General features: G+C 51.8%; 2 protein-coding genes across 7 annotated transcripts; one reads left to right on the top strand and one right to left on the bottom strand.

Annotated features, from left to right (window-relative positions):
* Positions 1-240: 240 nt before the first annotated feature.
* ERCC6L (ERCC excision repair 6 like, spindle assembly checkpoint helicase) lies at positions 241-4,885 on the bottom strand. Its single transcript, XM_075513531.1, has 2 exons — positions 4,434-4,885; positions 241-4,274 (listed from the first exon to the last, which is right to left on the bottom strand). Exons 1-2 carry the CDS (start codon positions 4,538-4,540, stop codon positions 455-457), a joined length of 3,927 nt encoding a protein of 1,308 aa, XP_075369646.1. The 5' UTR covers positions 4,541-4,885; the 3' UTR covers positions 241-454.
* OCRL (OCRL inositol polyphosphate-5-phosphatase) lies at positions 4,886-27,977 on the top strand. Of its 6 annotated transcripts, none has more exons than XM_075513534.1 (24): positions 4,886-5,041; positions 5,156-5,235; positions 6,007-6,086; positions 7,000-7,038; positions 7,728-7,835; positions 7,912-8,007; positions 8,390-8,510; positions 8,599-8,760; positions 9,331-9,432; positions 9,907-10,021; positions 11,906-12,022; positions 12,174-12,361; positions 13,930-14,041; positions 15,136-15,245; positions 16,225-16,360; positions 17,295-17,405; positions 17,714-17,879; positions 18,098-18,333; positions 21,763-21,786; positions 24,263-24,382; positions 24,607-24,691; positions 25,238-25,365; positions 26,195-26,306; positions 26,424-27,977. In XM_075513534.1, the coding sequence occupies exons 1-24, from the start codon at positions 5,009-5,011 to the stop codon at positions 26,546-26,548; spliced, it is 2,706 nt and encodes a 901-aa protein (XP_075369649.1). In that variant the 5' UTR covers positions 4,886-5,008; the 3' UTR covers positions 26,549-27,977. The 6 variants fall into 6 exon arrangements, with proteins under 6 accessions (XP_075369649.1, XP_075369651.1, XP_075369648.1 ...); XM_075513536.1 differs by having other exon boundaries at positions 7,725-7,835; positions 7,912-7,983; XM_075513533.1 differs by having other exon boundaries at positions 7,725-7,835.
* Positions 27,978-27,995: the final 18 nt, after the last annotated feature.

Below are 27,995 nucleotides of genomic sequence, written 5' to 3'. Positions count from 1 at the left end.
TCTTTCAAGTCAAGGAGAGAGGAACTACAGCCGCTTGAGTTTAGACTGCATGCGGCTGCCACGGAACCACACTCTCTGCATCCTCTCAGGAGAGAGGCAATGGCAGAATCTGAAAGGCAGAAAGATGAAGCCAGGGCTGCAAGCTTGGAGAGGGGTTTAGACATAAAGACAACTTTTTTTATTAAATAATCAGACAGGAGCATGAACTGTTTTCATCTTTGTGAACTGAGTCCACAGTGAAGTCCCTTCCCCAGTACCCAACACCTAACAACTAGATTCTTAACACTGTTTCCTCACACAGGAGGAGATGCTGAATTTTTTCAGTCACAATGAAAGAAGTGTATATTGCAGCCATCAGTCTTAAGCTAGTTCAAAAAAATCACAGTGATGTAGTTCAGACAAACATTTAATGAGGAAAAAGTAAGACTCTACTTAATAAAGGTATATATATATTTCATTTCTGGGCTAGCTGTCTGTACAAGTTTAACGTCATAAGCATAACTTCAGGATCTCCACTTTTTATGTCAAGAGCTTGCAGGAAACAGTTCAATGCCTCCTGTAGTTTTCCATCATCCTTAAGTTTCTTCCCACTGTCTACCAAGGTATTGTAATCGCCTACGGCGGGAGAGGAACTCTGGCCAACCTCTTTTTCGGAGATGCTTTCCTGGGTGAAGTAGTCTATCTGCTCACCTGACTGAAGCTCAGCATCACCAGTGGATTCCTCCTGAGATGACTCCGTCTCATCTGCTTCAGGCTGCTCAGAGGACATACTGTCTAGATGGAAGGATTCTTCAGCTGTGTCAAGCGTTTCTCCAGCAGGTTCTTCTTCAGGCTCGGCAGATTCCTCACTACGCTCTTCAGCTTCCTCCACAAGGTCATCTTGCTCCTCATCACTGTCATCATCATCATCTTCATGAGTGGTTCCCATGATTTCTACAATATCCTCAACCTCATCTACCACCTTGTTGATTAGAGATCGCCTGGAAGCAGTAGACCTGTTACCACTGTTAGTTAGTTGGGGAGAAAAGATGGCTTTTGCTAGACTTCTGTCACATTTCGGAGTGGATGCGCTAATTCCTTCCAGAAATTGATGCAGAGGGCTGTTCAAGGCAGAGGGCCTTTTTTCAGACTGGTTTTCCTCCAAGATAATAATGGAATTGTCTTCATCCTCACTGTCTGAAACAATTCTTCTTAAGTGTTTCTTTCTACCAGAAAGAAAGGTACCAATGCTTTCCTCTGATGCTTCACTCCCATGCAGGGAATTATTTGGGTCTTCTTCAGCTGTGTGACAGGGTGTTCCACAGTTACCATTCTCACTTAGCCAAGTTTTTGTTGGAGATTTATAAAAACTTTCTGCTTTTAGTTGGAAGCCCTCCTTTTCTGGGTGCTCCAGTGATCTTTCCCTATTTGAGGCATCTTGCCATCCATCTTCAGACTCTTCCAAGACCAGATTGAAGTCAACTTGATCCTGGAGAGAAGGCACAGACATATCCTCCAAGCTGGTTTCCAGCACATGAGACTTCTGGAGCCCAGCATGGATTTCTGGTGTAACATTTGATAAACTTGGCTCTGCGGCAGCCAAAGCTAGCTCAGGAACGTCATTCTTATCTGTCCCCAAGGCAGCATGTGGGTCAAGTTCCTGATCTGACATTTCTGCATCTCCGAACCTTCTGGGATCATCAGCCATACCAGACTCATTAGAGGAATGCTGAGGATGCTCGGACAGGCTGTTCCCTGCCTCAGTCAAGCTATCCGAATTTACATGGGAACACTGTTTCTGTTCAAGACTCTGACGCTCTTTATCAGGTGGATGAAGTCCAGGTGATGATGGTATAATGCTGGAGTCAAGATTTTGCTCAGATTCTTGTACGTTGGATTGTTTCACTGTCTTGCTGGTATTAAGCAGCTCTCTATCCGTACTAGGCACATCTTGTGCCAGTTTCTCTTCATCCGAGTCATCAATAGTCAGACTTGTTATTTTGGAGCTGACATTAAGAACCTCGACCTCCTTGTCCTCTGTAAGATCAAGAACTTTGTCATTTTCATGTTTATCAGCTACTGGTGCTGAAACAAAATGATTTATGTTGTTCAGCCCTGGAGACAACTTCTTTGGCTCGGAAGCCAATTCTGGTGGTCTTTGCCACATCTCTTCACAAGCATTTCTGATCCCCTCCATCCTCTGGTCTCTAAGCTGAGACTCTAACTGAACTAGCTCGTGGGCTTTCTGTACCCTCCGTTGGATGTACTGATAGGCTTCTTCACTCTCAACCTGCTCCTCATGAGCCATTTCCCTCGTATATATCAAGTCATGATCAGAAATGCCAAACATTTCCAGAGAGTGCAAATAAGCAATATGTTCATCCAGCTGCAGGTCAGTCTTTCTTTGTGTGGCGTGCAAAGACTGCAGCTGGATCTGAGTTGCAGATGTTCGAGTATCTTCCAATGTGAAAAGCTCCCTCAGTTCCTGTTTGGAGAAATATCTAAACGGGTTCTTTTTGTCACCGGTAGTCTGTCTTATTAACGAATCCTTAAATACTTGTCGCCTGTATATTTTCTCTTCCACTGTACCGCAGGTAATCAGTCTATAAATTATGACGTTCTCTTTTTGCCCGATCCTATAAGCCCTGTCTACAGCCTGAGCATCTGTAGCTGGGTTCCAGCTGGGATCAAAGATCACCACTCGACTGGCTGCTGTTAAGGTTATACCAACACCACCAACTTGCGTAGTGAGCAGGAAGACTGAGTAGTCCTTGTTACTCTGAAAGGCATTAATGCGCTTCTCCCGCTCTGTTAGGTGGGTTACCGTTCCGTCAATACGCATGATCTTGAATTGTCTGCGAGACAAGACATGCTCTATGATATCCAGCATCTTCCTCGACTGCGAGAACACCAGGGTTTGGTGTCCCTCCTCTCGCAGTCTTTCTAGAAGTCCTACAAGGAACAGCATTTTCCCAGACTCCTGAATCAGAGTCTCATCAGAGATATGATCTATTTTATTGGTGCCTGAAAGCATACCTGCTTCACTCCCGTGATCCGCCTCGGAGTACTCCTGTTCTTCCAAGCCCAGCTGGATACATGCTCTTGCAGACAGAAGCCTGGGGTGGTCACACAGCTTCTTCAAGACAGTCAGCTCAGCCAAAGGGGATCGGGTTGTCATCAGCACTTCTTTCACATGATCCAGAGAGAGAAAGTTCCTGTAGATTTCTTCCTGCACTGGTGCCAAGTACACCCACACAACAAAGTCATTTTTCCTAGTGAGAGATGGCATGACAGGAGCACTGTTCTCACGTGGATCCTCAGGAAGAGGAGCGTCTGGTTTGTCAGCGTGATTGTTTTTGATATCTTGTTTGGTTCTTCTGAGGAAATACGGCTTTATAATTGTCATTAGATTCTCAGATATCTTTAGGCCCAGTGCTTTCTCGCCTGGAGTTGCATCCTTCTCCCTTGCCCTAGTAATAGGATTCTCATATTCCATTCTAAAAGTTTTGGCTGTTCCCAAGAGAGCACCTTGGCATGCAAAGTCAAATAAGGACCACATTTCCCGCAGGTTGTTCTGCACTGGGGTGCCCGTGAGGAGGAGGCGATGCTTTGCAGGAATCGCATAGACACACTTGGTCGTTTTGTTAGACGGGCACTTGATTTTATGCGCTTCATCGAGAATGATGTAGTCCCAGACAAACTCCTGCTCATGGCTGCTGGCAAGCTGCTTCCAGTTGTTAATGAGCATCTGGTAGCTCGTGATGATGATGCCGTTCTTCCTCTGGACCCTGTCCAGGTTCCTGGTGCGCTCCATCTTGCTGGCGCCGTAGAACTCCTTGACGCGCAGGCCGGGGGTCCAGCGAGCAAACTCCGCCAGCCAGCTGCTGACCAGGGTGGTGGGCATGATGAGCAGGACGTGCCGGATGAGCTCGGCGTCGAACATGCCCGAGAGAAAGGCGATGACCTGGACGGTCTTACCCAGGCCCATGTCATCTGCCAGAATGCCGCCGGGCCTGCCCTCCCGGTGCAGGCGGTACAGGAAGGCAACGCCTTCCCGCTGGTGCTGGAAGAGCTTCCCGTGCATCTCCCCGTAGATCAGCAGGCCGCTGCCGCACACGTCCACGAAGCCTTCCTCCTCCTCCTCCGCCGCCGCCACCGCGGCCAGCGCCTCCTCCACCCGCTGCATGCGGCCCCGCAGCTTCTCGCTGGGGCGGATGGCGGCCGCCAGCCGGAACAGCCGCAGCGCCTCCTCCAGCTCCCCGTCGCCCGCCGCCGCCTTCGCGCCGCTCACCAGCCTGCAAGACCCACCGTGGGCACCGACCGCGCCGGGGCTGCCTCCCCCCGGCCCGGCCCGCACCACCACCCCCGGGGCCTCCGCCACCCCACTCCGCCCCCGGGCCCACCGGGGCCCACCGACCCCCACCTCCCCTCCCCGGCCCGGCCCCGCCGCTCACCGCCGGTACCGCTCCTCCTCCTCCGGGGCCGCCATGGCGCCCGCGCTGCCGCCCTGCGCTTCAAACGCGAGCCTTCCCGTCCTGCCCCGCGCTGCCCCGGGGGACATGCAAATAACGCGGCCGACAGCCAATCAGCGTAGGGGAGAGGCGGGGCCTCGGGGCAAGTGACAGCGCGGGGCGGGGCTGCGCTGCTCCGCCCCTGCCTTTTGCTGGCAGCGGGGGGGACACAAGGGGCCAGCACCGGCCCTGCCCCCCACGCGTGGCCGGAGACGAGGCGCGGGCAGCCCGGGACGGCGGCACCCCGGGGGGAGCCTGCCCGGAGCCCGGCGGGCCCACAGCCAGGTCCGCGGTCCCCCACGCCCGCGCGAGGGCCCCGCCGGTGCACGCCCGAGTCCACGGAGCCCCGCCCCCCCGGTGCAGCCCCGCCCCTTCCCCGCCCCGGGCACGCCTCCTCCGCCACAGGCGCGCGTGGGGGCAGTCCGCCTGCCGGCAGGGGGCAGTGTGGCGGGCGGCGGGCGCCTCTCTGCGCCGCGCCGGTGATCAGCGCGAAGTCGCCGGGAGACCGAGGCGCCGCCATGGAGCCGCCCGCCGCGGCCTGGGGCCTCCTCGTATCCGCCGGGACCTGCCCGGGGCCGGGGAGGGGTGGGAGGGACCGGGCAGGCGGGGGGCCGGTGGGGAGGAGGGGGAGGGCAGTGGCGGCGGTTTCCTTAGCTGCGGCGCAGAGCGTTGCCGGCACGGAGGTGCGGGCCGGGCGGCGGGAGCCGTGCGTGCTCAGCCTGGGCCGGCGGAGCGGCCGCTACGGGTGAGTGCCGGGCCGCGGCGGGGGCTGGGGGCCGCTAACGGCCGCGCCTCGCGGAGAGGGGCCGGGGCAGCTCGGGTCTGGGTCGCTCGTCCCGGTAGCGGGACGCGAGGGCCCGGCCCGGCTCCGGTTGTCTGCCGGGCGGAGGCGCCGGCGCCGAGGCCGCTTGTGCCGGTGAGTCAGGCTGGTGCTGCCGCTGAGGGGGCTCGGGGGTGCGGGCGCCTTGTGCCGGAACGGCTCGTTTCTCTTCCACCGCCGCCGAGGCCCCGGGTCGCCGAGCCTGCACCGAGCTGGCCACGGCCGCCGCGACCGCCTCGGGAAGCTTAAAAGCCGCGGAGCTGCCGTGCGGGAGGGGGCCGGGAGGCAGAGCGGGCTCGGGCGGCCGCGTCTTCCCCCGGCGTTCTCCCTCCGGCGGGGGAGGCGGAACCCTGCGAACAGGGAGGGAGAAGCTTTGGGCGCTTCCCCCCGCGCTCCCCCGCTCCGCGGGCCTTCTCCGGGAGCCGGGGCCGCTGCCCCCCGACGCTGAATCTGCCCCGCAGCAGTGAAAGCTGAGCGGCGCTTACTTTCTCACCGCACGCTCGTATGTTTGCACCCACATCCTGTATGGCTCCGAGCTTTTTTTCCCTGTCTCGTCTCCGATCCCCGTGGTACGGCAATAGCAATCAAACATTGCGTTTCTCTGTAAATACAGCTCTTGTGACTATATTAACATTTGTCTGTGTGTGAGGAGGGACTTGTTTCTGTGTTTATACAAGCCTTTTTTTCTGTCTCCAGGATAGTTATCCATTCGCAGGAGAAAGAAAACTCTGATCCGGATTATATTCCCATCAACAGCCGCTTTAAATGCGTACAAGGTACTGACTCTCCTGGAGTGGGCTCTCTTGTGCTGGCAGGAATCCACTGCTGTTCATCGGCAAAACCGGAATTTTTGTGGTGTTTCTTGACCTGCCTCCTGAGCACCCGTATAGATTGAATGCTTCCCCGTGAAACTAAAACTCGCAGTTTATGGAATCCTGCTTCTTCCTCATCCGAGTGGGTAGTCTATCCGTGTCAGCATACAGTTGTGAGGAACTCGGCCGGTTCAGATGGGTGGTGGGCTTCACGCCATACAGAGCCAGCACGTTCAGCGCTTGTCTGCCATGGCTGACGTTTGGTGGCTGCTGATGTCTGTCTGTCTGTCTTCTCCATAAGGGCAAGAGTTGGGAGCTTTAGTCTGATTCCTGCATGTTTAGATCAAAACTTCTGTAAGGTCTGGCAAGCTGTCAGGTCCGAAGAGCCACCCGTGGAACAGGAAAGAGCTTTAGGCCTTGTCTTGGCAGAGCTTAAACAGCAGCGTGTGTCCCTGGGGCGAATGCTTGTTCAGGAATAAAAGCACCTCTTCCTGGATTAGCTTATACCCTTCTGTGTAATTCAGTGTGGTTCTGCCCATCATTTTTGCTGTGTAGACAAGCTCTGAAGTTCATTGTCAGGTTGGTCTTTCCCAAAGGAGCTACGCTGATGTGGAACAAACCATCCAGGTGTGCGAGAACTCTGAATATCAGGAGTCTCCCCTGTGGCACTTTGATTGTGGGAAATGACTGTCCAGGCTGGCCAGATGTGACCAGTCTTTCTGCCGGAGCCATTATTAATCGTGCAGATGTAAATTAAAGCTGTTTGTTCCTTTGTCAGGACTCTTTTTGTGGCTAGTAGCAGGCAGCATGCTTTTTTGAGTACTCAATTACTGCAGCATTCAGTGTGAACTCTTGATCCTGTTTTTCTCTTTTGCAGAGGCAGAAGAAACTCTACTGATTGATATAGCTACAAACAGTAAGTTTTATAACTGCAGTCACGTAGCTAAAGCTCCTTTCGGGAAGCAGGCTCCCTGTTGGGCACAGACGCATGCTTATTTTACCTACCATTTGATAACCTTCCTCCATACTTTTTGTTTGTCTTTAACCACGCAGGGATTGTATTTCCTCTAATGTTGTTGTCTGTCTCTTTTAGAGAGTCAGTTGCCATGACAGACATGGTCTTAGATGCCCAGATTGAAGTATTGGCAATCGGTCAAACTTTAACTTCTTGAATCTTTTCTCAAGGCCCTGCATTGCACTCTGAACCATTCTTATCTCCCTTCCGTTTCTTTGACCTGTACCTGAGCCTAGGTTACTATCTGCCTTTTTCAGTGTTGACAACACTCTGTCTAGTCACCAATTCTGTTTTCCCTTTCAAGAAATTTTTCGTACTGCTTTTAGAGCTCTTCTCTGCGAGATCGCAGTAGGGAGAAGTATTCCTAAAACCAGGAAAACACGACTGATGATACCCCAAGCGGGGGGGGGCAGATCTCAGAAGCACAGGGAAACTAGCTTAGGTGCAGATTTCCATTGGAAACAATAGCTGGAAGTTGGCTTTCGTTGATGAGCTCAAAGGATACCGAGAAAGCCTGGTCACTCTCAGGGCATAATATCTGTGAACCAGCCTTGACTGACTCTGTGAGTCTGTGTTTATGCCTGAAGCAGGCTGTAAGGTCCGGATACAAGGTGACGAGACAGCGGAGCGGCTCTTTGAAATCCCTGATGAGGAGCGTTGCTTAGGATTCCTTTCAGAGGTGCAGAGCATACAGGAAGGTAAGCAGAGCTATAGTTGTGTTTGCAAAATCCTCTGACTGCCAGCAGTTTCTGACGGGGCTGATTTTTTTTCCAGCCCACCTGAAAGCTTCTCTTCCTGAACCTAAGGACTCAGCCAGCTGGCACCAGGTGGAGAAGAACCTCCCAGGTCTATCCCAGGCCTCTTCTTCGGGTACTGAACTCTCGCCTTTGTGTGCTCTGTGGTCTGTAATGGGGCGCTCGGGGATGGGGAGCTGTGTCTGACCCTGCACTCAGCAGTCTGGCCTCTGCCCCATTTCCTCACTTCTCGTCACCCTGCACAAAGTAAAACATCTCGGTCCTTGGATTCTGTTGCCCTGGACCGTTCATTCGTTCTTGAGTGCTGTCGTCTGCCTAGTGCCTTGCTTTGTGTATGTTAAGCTCCCTCCTGCCTTGACTTGTGGTTAGTACCCCTTTCTCTCGTTCCCTGTGTCGTCAGAGTTGATACATTGCTATCATTTGCTTTTTCACTTTCTGTGGAGTTAAGCTGTTTTAAATTGTTTCTCAGGGCATTGTGCTTGTTTTTTTCATTATAGGAGCTCTGGGGTTTGAGGATGACTTCAACTCGCTAAGCCTAGAAGAGAAAAGAAACATGCAAAACCACCAAACGGGATCTCGCCGGGAACCCCCACCTCCTCCTGTGCCTCAAAGCAGACAGTAAGTAACGTGGTGAATCTGTTCCCTTTTTTCTTTGTCTTCCTGGACAGCAGACCCAGTTTTAATTCTGCTCTTGCTTCCTTCCTAGATTTCATCGAGAGAGAGAAGGTACATCAAGAGACCAGCCAAAAGTAACCAACACTATGCGCAAAATGTTTTTACCCAGCACCCAGTCGGGACAGAGAGAAGGCCTCATCAAACATGTGCTTGCCAAGAGAGAGAAGGCATATGTCAACCTTCACAACTTCAGGTTAGAGCTGTGACTGCGGAACAGTGTGCATAGAGACAAAGCTGTTTAATCTCTTCTGCGAACTCAAATCTAGCCCAGGTTTGAAATCTGACAAGTGCTGGTGTGTGGCCAGCGTGGGTGGCTCAGCGAGCATCGGTGCAGACTGAAAGTCGATAAGTGCCTGCCGTGCAGCTTCTCCGTTTGCATCTTTCCCCTATATGTGTGTCAGATCTCTTGACCCTCAAGTAAGACTGAAGCAGTTGGGCAGAAAGAGGATAAAGGCAGCCGTCCCACCGCACTGTCTTAGTGTTGCCCCACATGATATGATGTTAAAAGAGCCAGATGTTCGCTGGCCCCGGTGAAATGTCTAGTTTCGTAGCATTCTGCAAAATCCCCGAGACGAGTGTCACTGAAAATGAGCCAAGCCTAGAAGAATTTTCAGTTACCCCATAGCTGGCACGGCCCTGCGCGTGGACAGCTCACGTGTTGTGCCTGCTCCCAGCCTGAATACTGCTGTGCGTGCACCGGAGAGGCCGGGCTGGTGCGGTTGTTACTGTGTTTTCTAACAGTTCAGCTGCTTTTGTGTTGCAGATTTTTTGTGGGAACGTGGAATGTGAACGGGCAATCTCCAGACAGCGTCTTGGAACCCTGGCTGGTGTGCGACACAGAGCCTCCAGACTTCTATTGCATCGGGTGAGTAGCAATGACCTCGTATTTACTTACGGTGCTGGGTTTCTCGTTGCTCTTGCTTGGATACTGCTGGGCTGTATTTGTTTTAAGTTCCTGTCATGTTCTCTGAGGTTTCACAGAGCTGAGCTGGGTCTCAGAAGAGCTGTCTGAGGGGAAGGAGCCATTTGGAAGAGGCAGAGTATCGGGTTAATGAGGCTGGCATGACATAACAAAATAGATTTTTCTTGAGGCACCCACAGAGCTCTCTGGCTGTCCTCCACCTGAAGTAATACTTCTCAGAGAGATGGTTGCTGGAGTGTATTGCAATAGGGTCTCAGAGGCACAGTGGTGAAATTCTGCTGCTTTATTTAGCAAGTGGGAATAAGGAGCTTCTCTTCCAAGAAGAGCTGTTGCTAGAGGTTTCATGTTGGACCTTCCTGTAGAAAGAGGGTGATCTGCAGGAGAGGTGGGATGTGCTATGTTGGCTTCGTTTTTTAGGTTCCAGGAGCTGGACCTCAGCACGGAGGCTTTTTTCTACTTTGATTCTGCAAAGGAGCAAGAATGGCTGGCTGCTGTGGAGAAGTCCCTGCACCCTCAGGCTAAGTATAAGAAAGTGAGTTCTGTTTAGCGTTGTGGGTTCTTGTCATAGAGTTGGCATGACTGGGGGGAAGAGAGAAATGGGCTTCCCCTTTCCTCACCTGCCCCAAAGAGCGGTGATTGGAGAAACCAAGGATGTATACTTGGCATGTGTGTACCTGTGCATGTGTCAAGTATGCCTAATTAAATCTGGAGAGTCTATTTCTGCCCCACAGTTGTAGCGGGATATTGTACTTTGAAGTATAAATTTATAAAGATAGGGATCAAAATAACTTTATAAAATACGAGGTAGGTGTCAGGGAAGTAGTATGCTCAATAAAATCATAGCAGGGGGTCAAATTCTTTATCTGTGTTACTCTCTCACCCTTGTATTATAGAAGCAAGGTGTGTCTTGAGCCGGTAAATTAAATTAGTAGCTTTTCCTTGAAGGAATGGGATAATCTATGAGGCAAAATCTTCCAGAGGCTGCTGCCTTGGGACAGAATTGCTTCAGTTGTGGTAGCAGGACTTTATTCTGGCTGGTTTAGAGCAAGCCGTTGTTTTTTATCACTGCTGTAGCAAGACTTTCTGCTGTAGATACCAGCCCTAAATACATTAACTAGTTTCCCCTTCCTCCTTAGCCCATGTGTTTGCTGTCACACCCCTGTCCTGCTTGCTTTGAGTTGAGCTCAGTGGCATGTTACAGGTAATCACAGCAGGAAAACAGAGCACCTTGTTGAACTGAGATTCATCGAGACGGAGCCAGGGGTCATGACCTGAACTGCGGAGAGGCTCGTGTTTCCGTCCCTTTGCTTTACCTGAGTTTTAGGTGAATTCCTCCCACCTTCATGAAAGGGAGAGAACAGGGCATGGCCGCAGGCAGGGGGAAGTGACTGAAACCGTAGATAAGACTTGCGGTTGCATGCAACTTCCACTCCTGCACAGTGGACTGAGTACTTGGGCTCTTCCGGTTGAATTCTCTGATTTCAGCTTCTTCCCTCGCTACGTAGACTTAATCCCAACACATCTTAATGTTTTTATGCCTCTAAAGTGAGCGTGTAGACTGTGCTCAACAAGATTAGGCCTTGTCGCTGGCTTTCAAAGTTGTGACCCCACCGTTTTGAAGGTACGGGGAGGTCATGGACTGGGAAGTGCCTTGGCTTAGCATGTGTAAAAGAATCAGCGGCAGACCCGAGATCCCTGCGGGGACAGTGCACGTCAGCACTGTGTATCACCTGTGGGTTGAGCTCTGCAGCAGAGGAGAACCTCTTAGCTCCAGAAAGAGACTCTTCACACTAGGGAACAAGTGTTTTCTGAAAAGCAAACGGTTGGTATAGCTCGGAGGTGGCTGCCTTTTGATACCCCATGTGTCAGGCACGTTTGCCTCAGGAAATAGGAACTTTTCTGTTCATTCGCCTCTGGTGCGTGTCACTGGCTCCGCTGTAGTTCTGACTAAGCAAAGGTGAGCACCGACTCCCAGCTGGACCTGCAGCCCGGGGCGACAGCCGTAGCCAGCAGCTCTCTGCGACATGCCTGACTAGAGCACTCGGTATCTTCCTCTGGTTGTTTTGCTGACTAGAGCGCAGCTTAGTGTAAAAGGCTGAGACTTCACAAGCAGATCTGCTACGTGTTTATTAAGTTTCTGTTACCTCACAAGACAGCCCTGTTTGTAGGGAAGCACCAGAGTCGGGAATGTAGTGAGCTCAGCATAGCTGATGGCTACTGGGGGATGATAGATTGTCCTCCAGAAGCTTGCTTTGGGAGAGGAGGTCCTTTGGGCGGTGTTGCAAGCAGGGATTGAGTACAAAACATGATGAGGGATGGGGAGAGCCAGAGAAGCAGGACACCAGGTGGATCAGGCAAATCAGAACTGCATTTCCACTGCCTTTCTGGGAACTCAGGATCACTTTTATTTTTGCAGGTGCAAATGGTCCGTCTAGTTGGGATGATGTTGCTCTTATTTGCTAAGAAGGATCAGCTGAGCAATATCAGAGAGATCATGACGGAGTCTGTGGGCACGGGAATCATGGGAAAGATGGTGAGTCACCCAGGCCAATTTGTTGCTTCCGTGTATCCATGCAAGAAACGGCACAGTCTGGTTCTGTTCACCTGTCCCTGCCATCCCCGTCTCCTCCCTGGTGCCTCATCTGCAGCCTTCTCTAACGACCGCTGGTACCTGCTCTCCCCAGGGCAACAAGGGCGGCGTGGCGGTGAGGTTCGTGTTCCACAACACGACCTTCTGCATTGTCAATTCCCACCTCGCTGCTCACGTGGAGGACTTCGAGCGGCGAAATCAGGATTATAAGGATATCTGTGCTCGGATGAGTTTTGTAACCCCTGATGATAGCCTACCTCAGCTCAACATCATGAAACACGAGTAAGTTTATTTTGCTCTTTTCCCTTTTGAAGTAGTGTTGAATAATCCAAATCAAGTCAGAATCACAGCAACAGGAGATTTTGTGCAGATAACTTTTCTGGCTTAATAATATAAGTGAAAATGCCAAGGCCTCTGGTGTGCTAGAGCTCCTGCAGTCAAAATACGTGGTCACCTTCTCACTGCGGTGGCTTGTGCAGCCTGTCTCTAACGGCCCTTTCACTGCATGTCGTGTATAATACTTCCATTTCAGCCGGCACCATTCCTGAGTCAATGGCTGAATGTTATGGGGCTGGAAGAAACTGAGGGGTTTTTTGTGACGGGAAATGGGAGTATGAGTAGGGGAAGAAAAGGGATAGCAGGATAGGCAGAGGGTATGCTGTCTAGGCTTTTTTGAGTAACAAGCGCTTACGATTGCTGTTTCAGTTTCTTTTTAAACTAATTGTATGATACGCAGGCAGTACTTGATTTTCTTTTTTTAACTATTATTATTTTTAATGATGTGACACTGGTGCTGAATATTCCAGCTCAAACTCAAACATGTGTACAACAAAGTATGTAAATTAAGTTTTCTTAAACCTGATACAAATGATTAACTACTTCTGTAGCTAATATTTAAGCCATTTAAAAACTGAAAATAAAATGTAGAGTGGATTAGTACAGAAAGAACTTAAAATATTAGATTATCCTTGGTAATCCACTAATGGAAATTTTGAGGTTTGACTATAAACAGGAAGAGGTTTGATAGTAGAGAGGGGTTTAGATTTTAATCTTTAAATGAAACCTTTATGGAGTAAAGAGTGAATACCACAAGCGTTTCTTTAGCTGCTGGGAATGAGAAGGTTGTAGGTCTCTTCAAAAGCCCAGAGAGGAGCAGAGTAAGAGCAGGTGCTGAGGAGGTGTGGCTGATGGGTGAGACAGGACAACAACATTCTGGAGGTCATAAACTCAACAGGAACCTAACTCTGCTTTTGCCAATTTTGCATCAGTCAGTCTTTACTAGGTAGGTGATACGGTGGTGGCCTGATCTGGCTGAAAGAAAGGCCGTGGAAAACGAACTGGTAAGACCATGGTATCACAGGAGGTATGAGCATGCAGATACACGCGCATCAGCCTGCCGAACTGGTTGACAAGCAGGCTCTGCTTAACGAGCTCTGCCGTTTCCCTCTCCGTTGCCCTCTTCTGTACACAAGAAGAGCTGGAATGGATTAGATGGATTTTGTGCAGCTTGAGAGGTTATGCAGCTTGGTGAGATACACTGGTTTCACCTCATTAGAGAGTTGGTGGTGTTCTCAGGCTTTTTTCAGACTGAGGCAAACTCAAGTATCTCCCATTAAGCTGTCTTCATTCCTATGTGGGATTCCAAAGGAGATGGACTTAGGACTGTAGTACCTGCTGCCACTAGAAATTTCTGCCGTTAGACTCAGTCTTTCATGTCTCCTTTTGTCTTCCATGTGTCTCAACCTTAATCACCAGCAACCAACCATCTATTCTCCTGCGCCCCTTCTTCCCCGTGTGGCCTGCGATACTAACCACTGCCTCTTCTTTTCCATGTTTGTCTTTGTTTTCAGTGTTGTCATCTGGCTAGGAGACTTGAACTACAGGCTTTGTCTCCCTGATGCCAGTGAGGTGAAAAGTCTTATCAGTAAGAATGAGCTTCAGAAATTGCTGACGTACGACCAGGTCAGTGAACTCCGCTTACGTTTGCTCCGTACTTGTGAGGTCATCTTGGTTTAAGATGTGCCTATGCTTGGAGGAGCTGGCAGACACTCTGCGATAAGTGTCTATAGACATAGGCGCCTAGACAGAGCTCGGGGTGTCCTGGTGACATCAACCCCCTAAACAAAAATAGATTGTACGTGATACCGGGGTTAATTGGATGACTCGGGCAGTTACGGTAGAAGTGTCTTTGCATCTCATTGGAGGAGTTCTCTCTTACGTACAAACTACAAGCTAGAACACAGGAGTTTGTAACAGCAACAAAGGCTGCTGTAATCAGTGTTCTGGAAGAGGTATTGATTTGGAGACCAGCGCTTGTAGCCAAGGCTCTCTGCTCAGCCAGTTTGACCTAAATTCTGTGCTGTGGTCTTCCCCGCTCAGCATTTCCTTGCAGCACACTGAAAACCGAGACAGCACCAGATGTGCCTTTTAAGATGAAGGATTGTACCTGTGAAACACGAACAGAAATAGTGTAATATCATCTCTGACACACAATTTAACAGTAAATCTGATTGATTCTGTTCTGTAGCTCATTTCCACTGTACTGCAGAGCTTCATGCAGAAAACAACTGTAGCTTAGATTTTTGTGAAGAAAACTACTAGGAAATTTTTTGGAAGAGTAAATGAGAAAAAGAAAGTAGTGTCAGGTTGTCAGCCAAGCACACTCCTGGAGGCTTTTGCTAAAATGATTGGCAGTGAAGAATTAATGATATTGATGCTTAAGCCTGAAAACTGATGAAGGCATTTAGCACAAGTGGAGCAATTAGTGTTTCCCTTAACTATTGTTTTATGCTGTCTGCATGGTCTGGTAAGCAGCGTTGTGGCAATTTATATTCAGTCTGTTTAGAAAACATTCCACTGATGTGTTGAATTTTTACCTTTGTTAAAGGTATAAGGTCTGAGAGGCAGTTTGGGGGATGTCTGGTGAATCCCAGGGCCACCGGTTGCCGTTGCTCTGCCTATAGATCTGCTCTCTGACACTGCTCTGTGTGTGGGGGTGGTTGGGGCGGTTTGTTGTTTTTGCCCTTTTTTAAAAAAGTGTTCTTTTTCTACTTTAGCTGAATATTCAACGCACTCAGAAGAAAGCATTTGCAGATTTCACCGAGGGAGAGATTAAATTCATCCCCACATATAAATATGACTCTAAAACAGATCGCTGGGACTCCAGGTAAATCAGCTGCCAATGGACATATTTACCTATGACATAAAAAGCATTTTCTCACAAAACTTGATTTCCTGCTTCCTAGAGCTGGAAGTACCTCTCAGTGTTATGGTGATGGCTGGAGTGCACAGACAAGTTTGTACTCCTTTGTCTCCCCTACTTTCTGAAATAAGCAGACCCTGTATAGGTTGACCAGGCACATGCCTTAAACCTGGGTTGCTGCTGAAGGTGGGTAAAGCGTGGACTCGCAGGTGGCCCTGCACTGGAGGGTCTTCTCTGCTACCAGGGACAGACAAATGGTATAAAAGGAATTGAAGAGATAAGGAAATGCTGTCTCTGAGTCATCCTGTCCCCTGACTTGCACACCCACAGGGGTGGCTATGCTGCGATAGCAGCAGTGGTTCCTGCTTGCTGCTCTTTGCTTGGTGCCTCCCACAGACATTTATGCATCTGCTGCAGAAGCTTGCTCTAAATGGAGGAACTCCCAAGAAGGAGTTTCAAACCATACAGCGCTTGGATTTTACTCTGCCTATATTTATGAATCAGCACAGTAGTTAATCTGGAGGATAAGCCAGGATTCAGACTTCATAACATAATAGTAATAGCTGAGTAGACTTTCCGTAGTGGAAACAATAAGAGATGGGTCAGATTGTAGTGGGCAGAAAGATCTGGCAGCAAAAGAAACTAGTGCAGCTTGGGTCACAGTACACATGGCTTCAGGCTGTGGAAACAGTCTTGTCTGAGTTTATTTTGTTCCCTGATGCTGGAAAGGACGGGAATTTTAGCTACTGTATAGGGAGAAGTGAAGAGAGCAGAAGAAATGACATAGTATTCAAGTTGAGGGAAGTAATAGGAGTTCATCCCGTCCCTGCTGATGCAGTCATTGATGGTGGGGGTGGAGGGAGCTGCCTGGCTGGGAAGAGGAACAGCTTGAATGGTTTATTGGGATTGTTGGACTTCCCTGGTAACCTGTTACTCTTTGTAGTGGAAAGTGTCGTGTGCCAGCGTGGTGTGATCGAATCCTTTGGAGAGGAGGGAACATAAATCAGCTCCGGTATTGCAGTCATATGGACCTGAAGACTAGTGACCACAAGCCAGTCAGCGCACTTTTCCGCATCGGGGTAACTTTTTTTATATGCTAGGGTAGGATCACAATATTGTCATGCATTCCTTCGAGAGGTGGTTATATAGTCAAGGCACCTCTGCTAAAGCTGTTGCAAGAGGACAGAGTAAATAAAAATAAGGTGTGTCCCCTGTGTAGGTGTGCTGCTGTTTGGCAGCCGTGCAGCCTCGGCTCAGCAAACAACTCGGCAGCCGTGGTCTTCGTGTGCAATGCAGCTGAGCTGTGTAGCACTGGGACGGTGTTATGCCACAGTAATGCAAGAGTTTACCCGAGCAGGCGCGGTCATGTAGTGAACAGAAAGGCATTCCCATTGACTGCTTTAATGATGCTGCTTAGCTCCTGGGGTATAACCCATGGTATCTAGTACTAGAATGGGTGGGCTACTGTTCTCTCTTCTCCGCAAGGAGACATAGCAGGAACCTGTAAATGGTTGTGCCTGCTGTTGCAATGTTGCCTCTGATGTGTTAAGAGAGTGTGTCACTGGTTCACATCTGAATTTCTTTGGTGGTGAATGGCTGGCAGCAGATTTGGGTTTCCTAGCTTACTGAATAGAGACAGTCTGTGTCCATTTTTGCTACCTCCTGCTGCCTAGGTACCTCAAGTCTCCTTAAAGGAGAGCCCTTCTCCTCTTCCTCTGGAGAATCACGAGTAACGCTATGGGATGCCAATGCTGTCCCACAGAGATCACCCCCAGTAATCTCCCAGTAGTGTGATCAGTGGCCAGAAAGACCCTAGTAACATCTGTAGGGGTAAAATATGTGTAAAGTTGCATGTGCAGCTTGGAGGTGCACCCATGCGTGCAAATTCTCTTAGCCTTTCAGCTGCGCATAGCAAGTGCTTAGAGAAATATTTCACTTCTGCCGTTTACTCATGATCAAAAGAGTTCTTGTGAAGCTGGTCAGAAACTTTGAGTGTTTTCTGATCTTCCACAGGTAAAGGTTGTGGATGAGCAGAAGTATCGGAAGTTGTTTGAAGACATCGTTCGTATAATGGACAGAATGGAGAATGACTTCCTTCCTTCGCTGGAGCTAAGCAGGAGAGAAGTGAGGATGAAACCGGAATCATTGTCCGCTTCCCAAACACGGCAGCCTTAGAAGTGCTAGAACTACTTTTAAAGACTTTGATTCAGTAAACTGGATTATAGGAAATTGAACTTCATCCATTATGTTATGATCAGGAATTGGATTAGAAGGGACATCTTGTCTTGGCTTCTTGGCAGGTCTTCTGTTAGGAGTTCTGCATTGTGTGGGCACTTCTCAGTCATGGGTTGCCACTGCAGGGTCTGGGTGCCTATAGCTGTGTGTCCCATCGTGGCCACTACTGTGATTTGTGTTTTCTCTTTTCTCTGCAGTTTGAATTTGAGAATGTGAAGTTCCGTCAGCTGCAGAAGCAGAAGTTCCAGATCACCAATAACGGGCAGGTCACCTGTCACTTCTCCTTCATCCCAAAGCTCAATGATAGCCACTACTGTAAGCCATGGCTTCGGGCCGAGCCTTGTGAAGGTTACTTGGAGCCAGGTGAGCTTTACCGCAGTTTCTACAGTGTGTACTGGTGTAGACTGTCACCCCATCTCCATTCAGTCCTTCCCGTCTTTCCTGTGTCTCACCTTTCTTGCCATCATCCTTGTCTTTTGTCTTCTCAGTTGTGTGGCCTTTGTCCCTGCCACTGTTTGTTTGTCCCTGTCATCCCTTTTGGAGAGTGTCTGTGTGTTCTTGAGAGCTCCTGTCTGTTGCAGACGAGAGCATGGACATCTCCCTGGACGTGTACGTCAGTAAGGACTCAGTAACCCTTCTGAACTCTGGCGAGGATAAAATTGAGGATATTCTTGTCCTTCACTTGGACCGAGGGAAGGACTATTTCCTTACCATCAGTGGGACATACCTGCCCAGCTGCTTTGGCACCTCCCTGGAGGCCTTATGCCGAATGAGACGACCGATCCGAGAAGTTCCAGTCACCAAACTCATTGACCTGGTGAGTAGCAGCGTTCTGGAGCAGCTCCCTTAACAGGGAGAGAGCATATTCCCTTCTGCTTACTCCTAAAAGCAGGAGTAACGCCTTCAGCTTGGGTCAGCTGTGCAGGCTCTGAGCTGATTTACTTTTTTTAGAGCTCTTTTATTATTTCCCTTCACCACAGCCAATGGCTTTTGACAGCCTGTACTTTATCCCCTGTTTCTGAGTAGGTTCTAAATATTGTTTGGTGGGACAAAAAAGTGATCCCAGCACCTTGTGTTTTGTGTTACTGTCATGTTGGTACTGGCGGGCTCCGCTGGGTGCCACTGGTGTGTCGTAAGAGGTATGATTGAAATGCTCTCCTCCAAGGTGCCTAGGCTGCTTCTGCAGTGACGAGACCTCCAGGATCCTTTTCCTTCTGGACGCATGTGGCGTTCGCACTGCTCAGGGGAAGGAACAAGCAGGAACAGGAGGACCGAAGAAAGGACTTTGATGCTGTTAGGTGTACCAATGAGTACAGCTCAGCAAATGGCCAGTCTCGCAGCCTCTCTGGCCAGTTCCTCTCACGCTGACCACAGTGAGCAAGCTCTTCCGTGGTGCAGAGATAACTGTTCCTCTCCCCAAGCTTCACGGGCCCCCAGCATCAGTGTTCATCCTTCTGAAGCCACTTGTGTGCATGTGAGGGGGTGCAATCGTGCCCTAGTCACCTTTTGTCTTTTTGGCATCTCATGGCTGTTTCCGAGATTAAGCCCTATTTTGGGGATCTTAATTCTTGTTTTCGGCCTGGGTTCATTCCTCTCTTCTGATGGCCTTTCCTGGCCTTGCTTCAGTGAGGTTTAGCAGTTCCTGAGTTTTAGTCTATTTACCCATTCTTGTTTAGCCAGGAAAGCCTTTTTTTTTTTTTTTTTTTGTTCACCTGAAAGACTAGCCCAGTTCTTTTAGTCTCTCTGACATATGATACCTTTCCTCTCTTCTCATATCTTGCAGTCTCATCCTTACACGCACTTTTTTTGTCCAGCAAGCTGCTGCTTTTTCACATCTGTAGATTTGACAGCTTCCAATCCCATCCGCTTACACTTCTTTCTCTTCCCTTTAGCAGTTGCAACATGCCTCTTGCTGCCTCTTCCAGTTCCCACCTTTTGTTGTAGGTGTCTACTTTTCTCACAGGCCCAACGTACAGAAAGGCCATTTTTATACCAGAATTTTGATTTTGTAATCACAAGATCAGGCTAAGCAGAATCCAGGTGGCAAGATACAGTGTTTGCCTCCTCGCTTCAAGCAGCTAATCCAGGCCTCAGGCTCCTCATACTTTTCAGGATTCAACTGAAAGTCAGTCTTGTTCTAGAAATGTGTTGAACTTGGTCTGGAGCGTTTCATCAGTCTTGGTGGCTTTTCCGCCTGCTTTTTCCTGCTCAGTGCTCAGCACTGACTTCTTGCTTGATAGATGGGAACTTGGGCCTAGACTTTTAGCTTCTGCCCTCACAGACACACGCTACTGCTTTTCTAAGTGTACTTTGAGGCTTTTTCTGCTTCCTTTAGCTATAGGTTTCCTTCTTCTGTTATTCAGTGAAACCTATAGAAGTACAGGAAGCAAAACAATCGGAGAAGAGCACCCTGTCCCAGTATCTGCAGCAAAGGAACAGTCTCTTGTGTCAGTGAAGGTCAGTGCGACTGCAGTACTTCAACTGGAGCACGTTAAGCAAGCTCAAGGAATACACAATGTGTAACGGCCCAAAGCAAAATTTAGTCACTTAGCTTATAAAGCTACTGTCATGTTAGAGCTATTTTAGGTCTGTTGGTTTTGATCATACCTGTGAGTTGAGAAATTCTCGGACACAGGACAAGCTGAGTGCTTTCTGCAAGGGAGAGTGGTGCACGTGCTAACCACTCTGCAGCCCCGAAGCGTTTTGGTCTAGTTATGTGTATTTAGCTGATGTTTAGGCTGTGTGCGAGGAAGGCAGCGTGTTTGTGTATGAAGAATCATTTTCCCTCCTGCACTTACGTAGCGTTAGGGCTTGTCATTCACTGCATCAAGCATTTTTCTCAGCCTGGCTAGACTGTATCTGTTGTCTTCAGCAGAGGGAGGGCTGGAGAATGCAGGTCAGTAAGGGTCTGAGAGGCAGTTTGATGCAGGATAGCAAAGTGTAGGCAGGAGCTTGTTTGAAAATGGCTCTCCTACTTCTGGGAGAAGCTGCTGACACTTGAGCATCTCGCCTTTGGGATTTCAGTATTAGTGTCTCATCCTATTTTTTTCTTGGGATCCTACTGCGGGCTTTAAAAAGCCTCTTGAAGAATCTTTGTCAGGAGCAGGTTAGTCTCACGGAGCTAATCGTGCTGAACGCTACAGGAAGAGAGGTGAACAGCAGGGCAAGCAGTCAGGTAGGTGGTAGTGAGACTGTTGAGATGACTCACCCAGTTATGAAACGAGCCTCTCTCCTGTGCAGCGTGGCTATCTGGCATCCCAAACCTGTGACTGCGGTCCCTCCCCCTGTGCCTCGGAAGAAGGACCCGCGCCAGCTCCTGTTTGGAGCAAGCTGTTCTCTGCAAGAGGCCAGTCTGTCGTGGCTGTGTTAAAACTCAGTGAGCCTCCGAAGGAAGCAGGCACTGCAGAAGTCGCAGGGGAGCCCGAGATGCTGCTCCCTCCCAGGCATGCCCTGTGCCGTGGCGGCTGCAGCTATGTTTCCAGCTCAGCCCTTGAATGCATTTTGGTTGCTCCCACCCTGAAAGGTCAATTCGCCGAAACTCAGCTTGGGCAACCTGCTTCTATTTCCTCCTGCAAACTCCACTAAAGAGTGTCTTACGCTGCCAGCCTGCACTGTGCTGGTAAACGGATGCTGTGTTTCAGGATCGCCTGAGGGATTGGACATGCAGCCTGGAGGGGGCTTTGGCATGCTCCTCCTTGCAGTGTGTTAATGCTATTAGGTTGAGACAGACGAGCAGCCTGGGGTTTTGAGCACAAACACTCATTTCCCTGACTATACACAAAGCTGCTTAGGGGGCCTGTTAGCTCCACAGCTGCCACACACTCAGAAATACAGATTTAGCCTAGTGAATGTTTTATCTCTGGCCTGGTCACAAGGGAAGATGGCTGAAATAATACAGGGATATTTATTTCTGACCAGGAGGATTCAAGAAGGGGAACTTCTCCCTGACAGACAACTCTCATCTGCCTCTGGCCTGACTGTTTGCTAGATCGTGAACAGTGCTGCTGCAAGGCCCCTTTGAGGAGTTTGTAGAAATCCTGACAAGGTTGTGCATCATGTGAGCAGGATTTTTGCTAAATGGCCCACAAATCTCTCACCCCAGGTTTAACTTTGGCCATGTCAGCAAAATGTGTGAAGGACCTGGCGTTCAATGGGTTCTTGTAATGCAAATTAGGTTTCTGCTTAATCTGAGAGTGCATTCTCTTAACGATACTTTTTCCTCTTCTTTCTTTCCCACTGCTCTCAGGGAGAAGACAGCTTCTTAGAAAAGGTAACACAATTGCTGGGGAAGTCTGCTTCTCGATGACTTGTCTGTAAAGAATGAGAATTTTCCCCTTGTTTTCTGCTGGAGGGAAGGGGAGGTGGGTCCAGAGGGAGCACTTCTTCCAGCAAAGCCTCTTAGCACAGCTGTGGGCTAGATGAGAACGTGTAGGAGCACAAAGTGACCCTGTAGCCAAGATGGGCCAGCCCAGCTGAGCTGCTTAAAGCTCACCAAATTTGCTTTGGGGAAAAAAACCCACTCTCCTGGTCCTAGGAGCAATGATAGATATTTCCAGAAAACATTGGCAAGCTTTGACATATCTGAATTAGGTCTAACCATGCACATAAGACGGGGTTCACCACAGCACCCTCTTCAGACACGTGGGGAACAGGCTGAATTAGAAAACTGAAGTCTTTTGCTCTTTCCATCTTGGTGTGTCCTTATGGGGGCTGAGGGAGGGCCTCGCATGGGAGACCGACGTTCCTCTGCCTCCTCGAGCCGCAGAGCTTGGGCTGCTGGCTCTCTTAGCCCCTGATGCCTGAGCAGGATCGCTGCTTTACTTTGCGCTCGTGCTCTGCGCTGGAGGCCACGCGAGTCAAATCCGTCATTCCGAGAGCAAGAGGGAGATGCTGGTGTGCGTGTGGCAGCGTTGTTCCTGCTCTCCCTGCGCCGGCTCAGATGTTTGGTAACTTGTTTGAGCTGTGCAGGCTCCCTGGGCTGGGTGACTGGTCCCTCTGCAGGCTGTCAGTGCAGTGACAGGGCAAAACAGGAGAGGGAATGGACGTCCCCTCTCCAGGAGGGGATTGAACTCGGGTGCTGGACCAGATAAAGCTCCCAGGCTCCTTCCTAGCAGCGGGGAAGGGAGGAGTTTGGTGCCTGCCTCCTGGGAACATCCTTTTGCAGAGCATCTTCCTTCCCGCGGGCAGCACACGGACGTGCCCTGCCTTGCACGGGGCAGGAGAGGGCGCTCGGTGCCTGGCCAAGGCACACGGAACACCGAGGGCCCAGCGCCACCGCCTCCTTCTCCTCCTTCTCCTCCTTCTCCTCCTTCTCCTCCTTCTCCTCCTTCTCCTCCTTCTCCTCCTTCTCCTCCTTCTCCTCCTTCTCCTCCTTCTCCTCCTTCTCCTCCTTCTCCTCCTTCTCCTCCTCTGCTCTAAGCAGCCAGGGTCTCCTGCCTTGGGAGTCTCCGCAGCTCTCCAAGTCATGCCGAGGGCAGCCTGGCCGAGTCGAGTGCTGCTCTGGCATTGGCTCCAGTGCTGCGATGTCCTGACGTGGGGATTTTCTGTTGAAGAGCCCTTAGCTCTCAGAGAGGGTCGCAGCTCTCACCTTTTTCCTTAGAGGAAAGTTGTAGCGCGCTTGCCTAACATGCTGCTTCCGAACCTTCCCTGTGCGTTTGCATGAGCGAGGCAGACGTGTAGCCGTGACCCAGCGTCTGCCAGCTGCGTAAAATCTAGTGGTGTGCAGGGCAAAGCAAAGCTATACTGTGCTGTGTGGCAAGCGTGGCTATTGCCTGTGCCAGCGGGGCTCGTGCCAACCTGAGGTGTCTCTGGGTGCACCGGGGGAAGCCGAACCCAGCCCCAGCTGGCTGTGAGTGATTGTGTGTGCTGCAGAGGGACACCGATCGCGGTTGTCACGTAAGCTGACAGCTGAAATGAAGTGCTTTGCGTTTGGCTTGTGGCACTCCTCTGCTGGCGTCCTCGGGTTGTGTTCCTGCTTGTGCTGGTCTCTTCTGGGTGCTTCTGCTGAATGTGCTTTGGGAGAGCTGTGCGTGGCATCCTCCTTGGGAGCACACAGGAACATGGGCGATCATAAAGTGAGAGTAAAACCAAGCAAAAGACATTGATCCCGTTGAAGATTGGTGTGATGGAGATTTCTGAGCAGTTGAGCTTGTCAGCTGCTTTGCATGAGTAAGTGGGAAAACGTGACAATGGTATCAGGGTAGTCCGTGTTCAGCAGAGGCCTCTCCTTAGGAAAATGAGGAAAGAAACTTTAGAAAATGGGGCTGTTGGAGAGCCCAGAGGGCAGGCACGGTCAGAGCACACAGGAGTCAGGAAAGGCACGTCCTTGACTCTGCGTGCAGAGGAGATCAGCTGGATGAGCGGGGCGCGGCGGCTGGATTTAACCTCAAATGTGGAAGCTGACGCGGCAGAAGGACTCGTCGTGCCCCGGTCCTCCGGAGTGTGGGGTGCGGGGTGGGAGCTGTGACTTGGACGGGCCACCTTGGCCAGCAAGAGACCCGTCCTGTGGGAGCTGGTGTGGCCGAGGCTGTCTTCTGCGGTTTCGCAGTGGACCGGGCAGGTTGTTCTGTGGGGCAGCAGGAGGGAGTGGAGCTGGGACCTACGGAGCGATGGCTCTGTGCTGGAAAAGCAAGTAAGGGCCAGATGGGTGCTGGGTCCTGCTTCTTCCCCTCTCCAGGCTTTCTTTACCAAGGCCCTTCCAGAGGGACGGAGGTTTCCCTGAAACCTTGTGTGCTCTTTGCCACCAGGAGAAATCTGTTCTGCCGTTGGGCTCCCCGGACAGCGAGGAGGCAAGCGGGATGCCGCTGCAGGTGCCGAAGGAGATCTGGCTCTTGGTGGACCACTTGTTCAAGCATGCCTGCCACCAGGTGAGGGAGAGGGCTTCTGCCGTGCTGGGAAGCTCTGGAGAGCTTGGTGACCTGATTCATCGCTAGCACCTGGAGGTCAACTCCAGTTTGGTATTTATAGGGCAGGGCTTTTCCCCTGTGCTTGCGGCACGGGCTGGGGGTACCAGCTTTCACCCCGCTGTCGCTATGTGCCTCGGCCTTTGTGAGGAAGGTGACTTTGTGCATCCCTGTGCTGCTTTTGGCAGGAGGACCTGTTCCAGACTCCAGGCATGCAAGAAGAGTTGGAGCAGATCATCGACTGCCTGGACACCAGTATCCCCGAGACAATCCGTATCCTTGCTGTGCCTGACTTTCCCAGGAGCCTGCTGGATCTCAGCTCTGCTGGGAGAGCTCACTCCCCGCAGAGCTTGTCTGCGACCTTTAGCTGGCAGGGTCCCTACTGGGGGGTCGGCTCCCCTCTGTTCCCCCAGAGATAACAGCTCTTGAAGCTGAACGTATGCTGGCTAAAGCAGCCACAGGGCCAGAGCTCTGGAAGCTTCCGCAAGGCTGTGCCAAGCGCAAGAGCTGATGAGGGTCAACACTGGGGAGCATGATCTGGAGAAGGGGCTAACGGAGCAGAGGACTTCTGGGGGGCTGGAGGGTGGGCAAACGCAGCGCAGGGTGGATGGAACAGCATTTGCCGTGGATGGGGGACAGCAGAGGAGGAGGAGGGCTTTGGTGTCAGGGAGCGGTTAGGCAGGCAGAGAACTTGCAAGACCTGCAAGGAGGAAGCAGAGACCTGCAAGGAAGCACCTGGGAAGGAGGAGAGGCAGGGAGCAGACTGGGGAGGGAGGTGGTCCCTCTGCTCTGCATGCCCCTTGATTCCCACCGGTCCAGCGGGCAGTAACCACTCTGTGGCTGAAGCACTCCTCATCTTCCTGGAGGCTCTGCCAGAGCCAGTGATCTGCTACGAGCTGTATCAGCGGTGCCTCGACTGGTCGCACAACAGCCGGCTGTGCCGACAGGTGCCGTGCTGCCCCGGTCCGCTCGCCGCAGGCTCGGGGCAGCTCTCCCGGCTGCTGTGAGCTCTGCCTTGGTCCTGGGGCTTGCCGGGTCCCCCTCCCTTCCCGTGAGCTGGTGATGGGCTTTGGGAGCAGGCCCTTGGAGGTTCTTTGCCGTGGGCAGGATGACCTGGGTGCTCTGGCAGTGCTTTCCTGCCCCAAGGTCGGCACTGCGGTGTCTCCCAGCAGTCCTGGTGGCTTCCAAAGAGGCCCCAAGTGTGCCCTGTGTCACCCTGAGCACATGGGGAATAGCGGCCCCGGGGAGTGGAAGAGCCTCCGCTGTCTTGAGAGCTTGAGAGCTCAGAGCTGCAGTTCCTGTGCTTCCCTTAAGGACTATGACTGAGTGGCTCTTAAAAATAGCTGGTGGGGCGGCAAGCAAGGCCAAGCACGTCCTTGGGCAGAGGAAGAAGTTTTGGGGCACGTTTTCAGTACTGGTGTCAGGAAACCTCTTGTCCTGGTCCTCGTGCTGCTGCTGTGCCAGGGGGTGAGAGCTGGGATCCGACTGGAAACGAGCAGGAAGCATCCCCAGGGCAGCGGTAGGTTTTGCCTGGTGACACCGTTATCCTAGAGGCAGCGCTTCCAGGAGCCAAAGCCCATGAGAGCCGTCAGCACTAGGCTACAGCTGGTGGCTCGTTGCTTTCTTTCTGGGCCTGTGGCTCGCGCCAGTGGTCACACAGCAGCCTCAAGGCAGCGGAAGGGGGAAGGTTGCCCGTCTGGAGTCCAGAGTGCCACAGCGTGCCCAGGCTGCAGCGACGTGAGCTCGGAGAGCTTCCCGTCTCTGTTTTCTTTCCAGGTGATTTTTCAGCTGCCTCGTTGCCATCGCAGCGTGTTTCGGTACCTGATGTTGTTCCTCCGAGAGCTGCTCAAATACTCAGAAGACAACAACGTCAGTGTCGCCATGATTGGTAAGCATGTTGTTTCTCTGCTCCGCTCCTGCTGCCCTCACCGAAACGTAACCCCTTCCCGGCGCCTTTCAAGGTCTCCATTCCTGACCAATAACTTAATTTTGCCTACCTCTGCAGCCGCCTTGTTCTCCAGCCTCCTCCTGCGCCCTCCACCCAATCTGATGGCAAAGCAGACTCAGCAGGACCGTCAGCGCGCCATCAATTTCCTCTACAGCTTCCTACTTGCCGGGGATGATGAGTGACTCCTGCCCGTGTGCCAAAGCTGAGGCCCGTGCCGCCAGCCTTGCACTGAGGCCGGGCCTCTGACAGCTCCAGAAGGGTAAAAGGCTCTAAGCTACTCCAAGTGCCGTGTTTACAGTTGGAAGGGACGTGTTCCCCTCTCCTTCCCGCTGCTGTACCCTACGCTGCAGAGGACCTGCACACTCATTGCACTGCCATCCACGACAGGAACCTCCTGCTTTCTCCCTGGGAGCTGGGTGGACCTGTTGATACCCAAGCACTGTGCCAGCAGCCTGATCGTCCCATGACAGTGTCACCAGTTTCCCGAGTCACGCTTCTCTCTCCTTTTCGCCCCCATCTCCCTGGAGCTATCGCGGGGAAGGGTGGAGACTGCCGGTGCTCTTGGAGGGCCGTGGCACGGCCGGCCGGTGCTCAGCCCCCGCGCTGTGCCCTGCGTGCTGGTGTGTACTGACTGTACCGGTGAGAGCCCTGCGCTCTGCCCCAGACTGGCGTTGGGCACGTGTCACCCTCTGCCACACAGCAGACCAAGCCAACCCTGATGCCCCATCACTGTGCTGTGAAAGCTGGACCGCGGCTGTCCCAGGAGGGTTATCTGGACGTTTGGCCTCTTCCCTTCAGCCGGGCGTTGTCCTCTCCCCTCCCTCCTGGCGTGTAAGGCTCTGACACGCAGCTCGCTCTGTGCGCTCCCAGCCCTCTGCCACTGTCACCTGGGCCTTGCTCTCCTCTCTCCCTTCCCCTGTGCCCCAGCTTCCTTCTGGGATGCAAGGGAGGGGGGGTGGCTCGGAGGGACCCGGGTCAGGTACGGCAGGGAGCTGCGCTCGGCTTCTCCAGGGCTCTCCCTGTGCGTGGCATGGAGCAGGACGTCCTCCTGTCCCTCCCAGCCCTGCTGGCAGAGCCGCGGGGGTAGGAGCGGGGCTGGGTGACCGGGGTGGCGATGGATGCTGTCCTTCCCCTCCTCCCCGAGGTGCTGCCAGAGGGTACGGGCTGGGGGGAGAAGGTGAGGGGGGGAAATGAGCCAGAAATCCACCTCAAGGCCCAGAGGGGCGGCTGGAGGGTGTGTGGGGGTGTTGTGCTGAGGCGGGGGCCGTAGTGCCGGGGTCACGCGCAGGTGGGGAGGGGACGGCCCTGGGGGCTGGCGACTGATGGCTGCAAGAGGGGGGTCAGCGTCCCACTGAAACACTAAGCCGAGTCCTGCCAGCTCGGGCCAGGGGCTGCGAGGCCTTGGCTGAGGGAGGCTGCGGTCCCGGAGCCCCCAGCGGGGCCTGTGCTCAGCCCACGGGGGTCCGTGTGGCTCCGTGGTCCCTGCGCGCTGGCTGAGCTGCTGGGGGCTCCCCTACCTTGTGGCTCTTTTTTTTTTTTTCTGTTCTTTTCTTTAAAATTTTTAAATTACATAATTTATTGGGAAACTGTTCATTCCAAATAAACCTCTGTTGTGCAAGGTTTTGCAGG

This window comes from Mycteria americana, chromosome 10, assembly GCF_035582795.1.
Source record: "Mycteria americana isolate JAX WOST 10 ecotype Jacksonville Zoo and Gardens chromosome 10, USCA_MyAme_1.0, whole genome shotgun sequence".
NCBI classification, from domain to species: domain Eukaryota; kingdom Metazoa; phylum Chordata; class Aves; order Ciconiiformes; family Ciconiidae; genus Mycteria; species Mycteria americana.
Note: the sequence above shows the minus strand (reverse complement) of the source record. Positions and strands in the feature narration are given on the sequence as shown.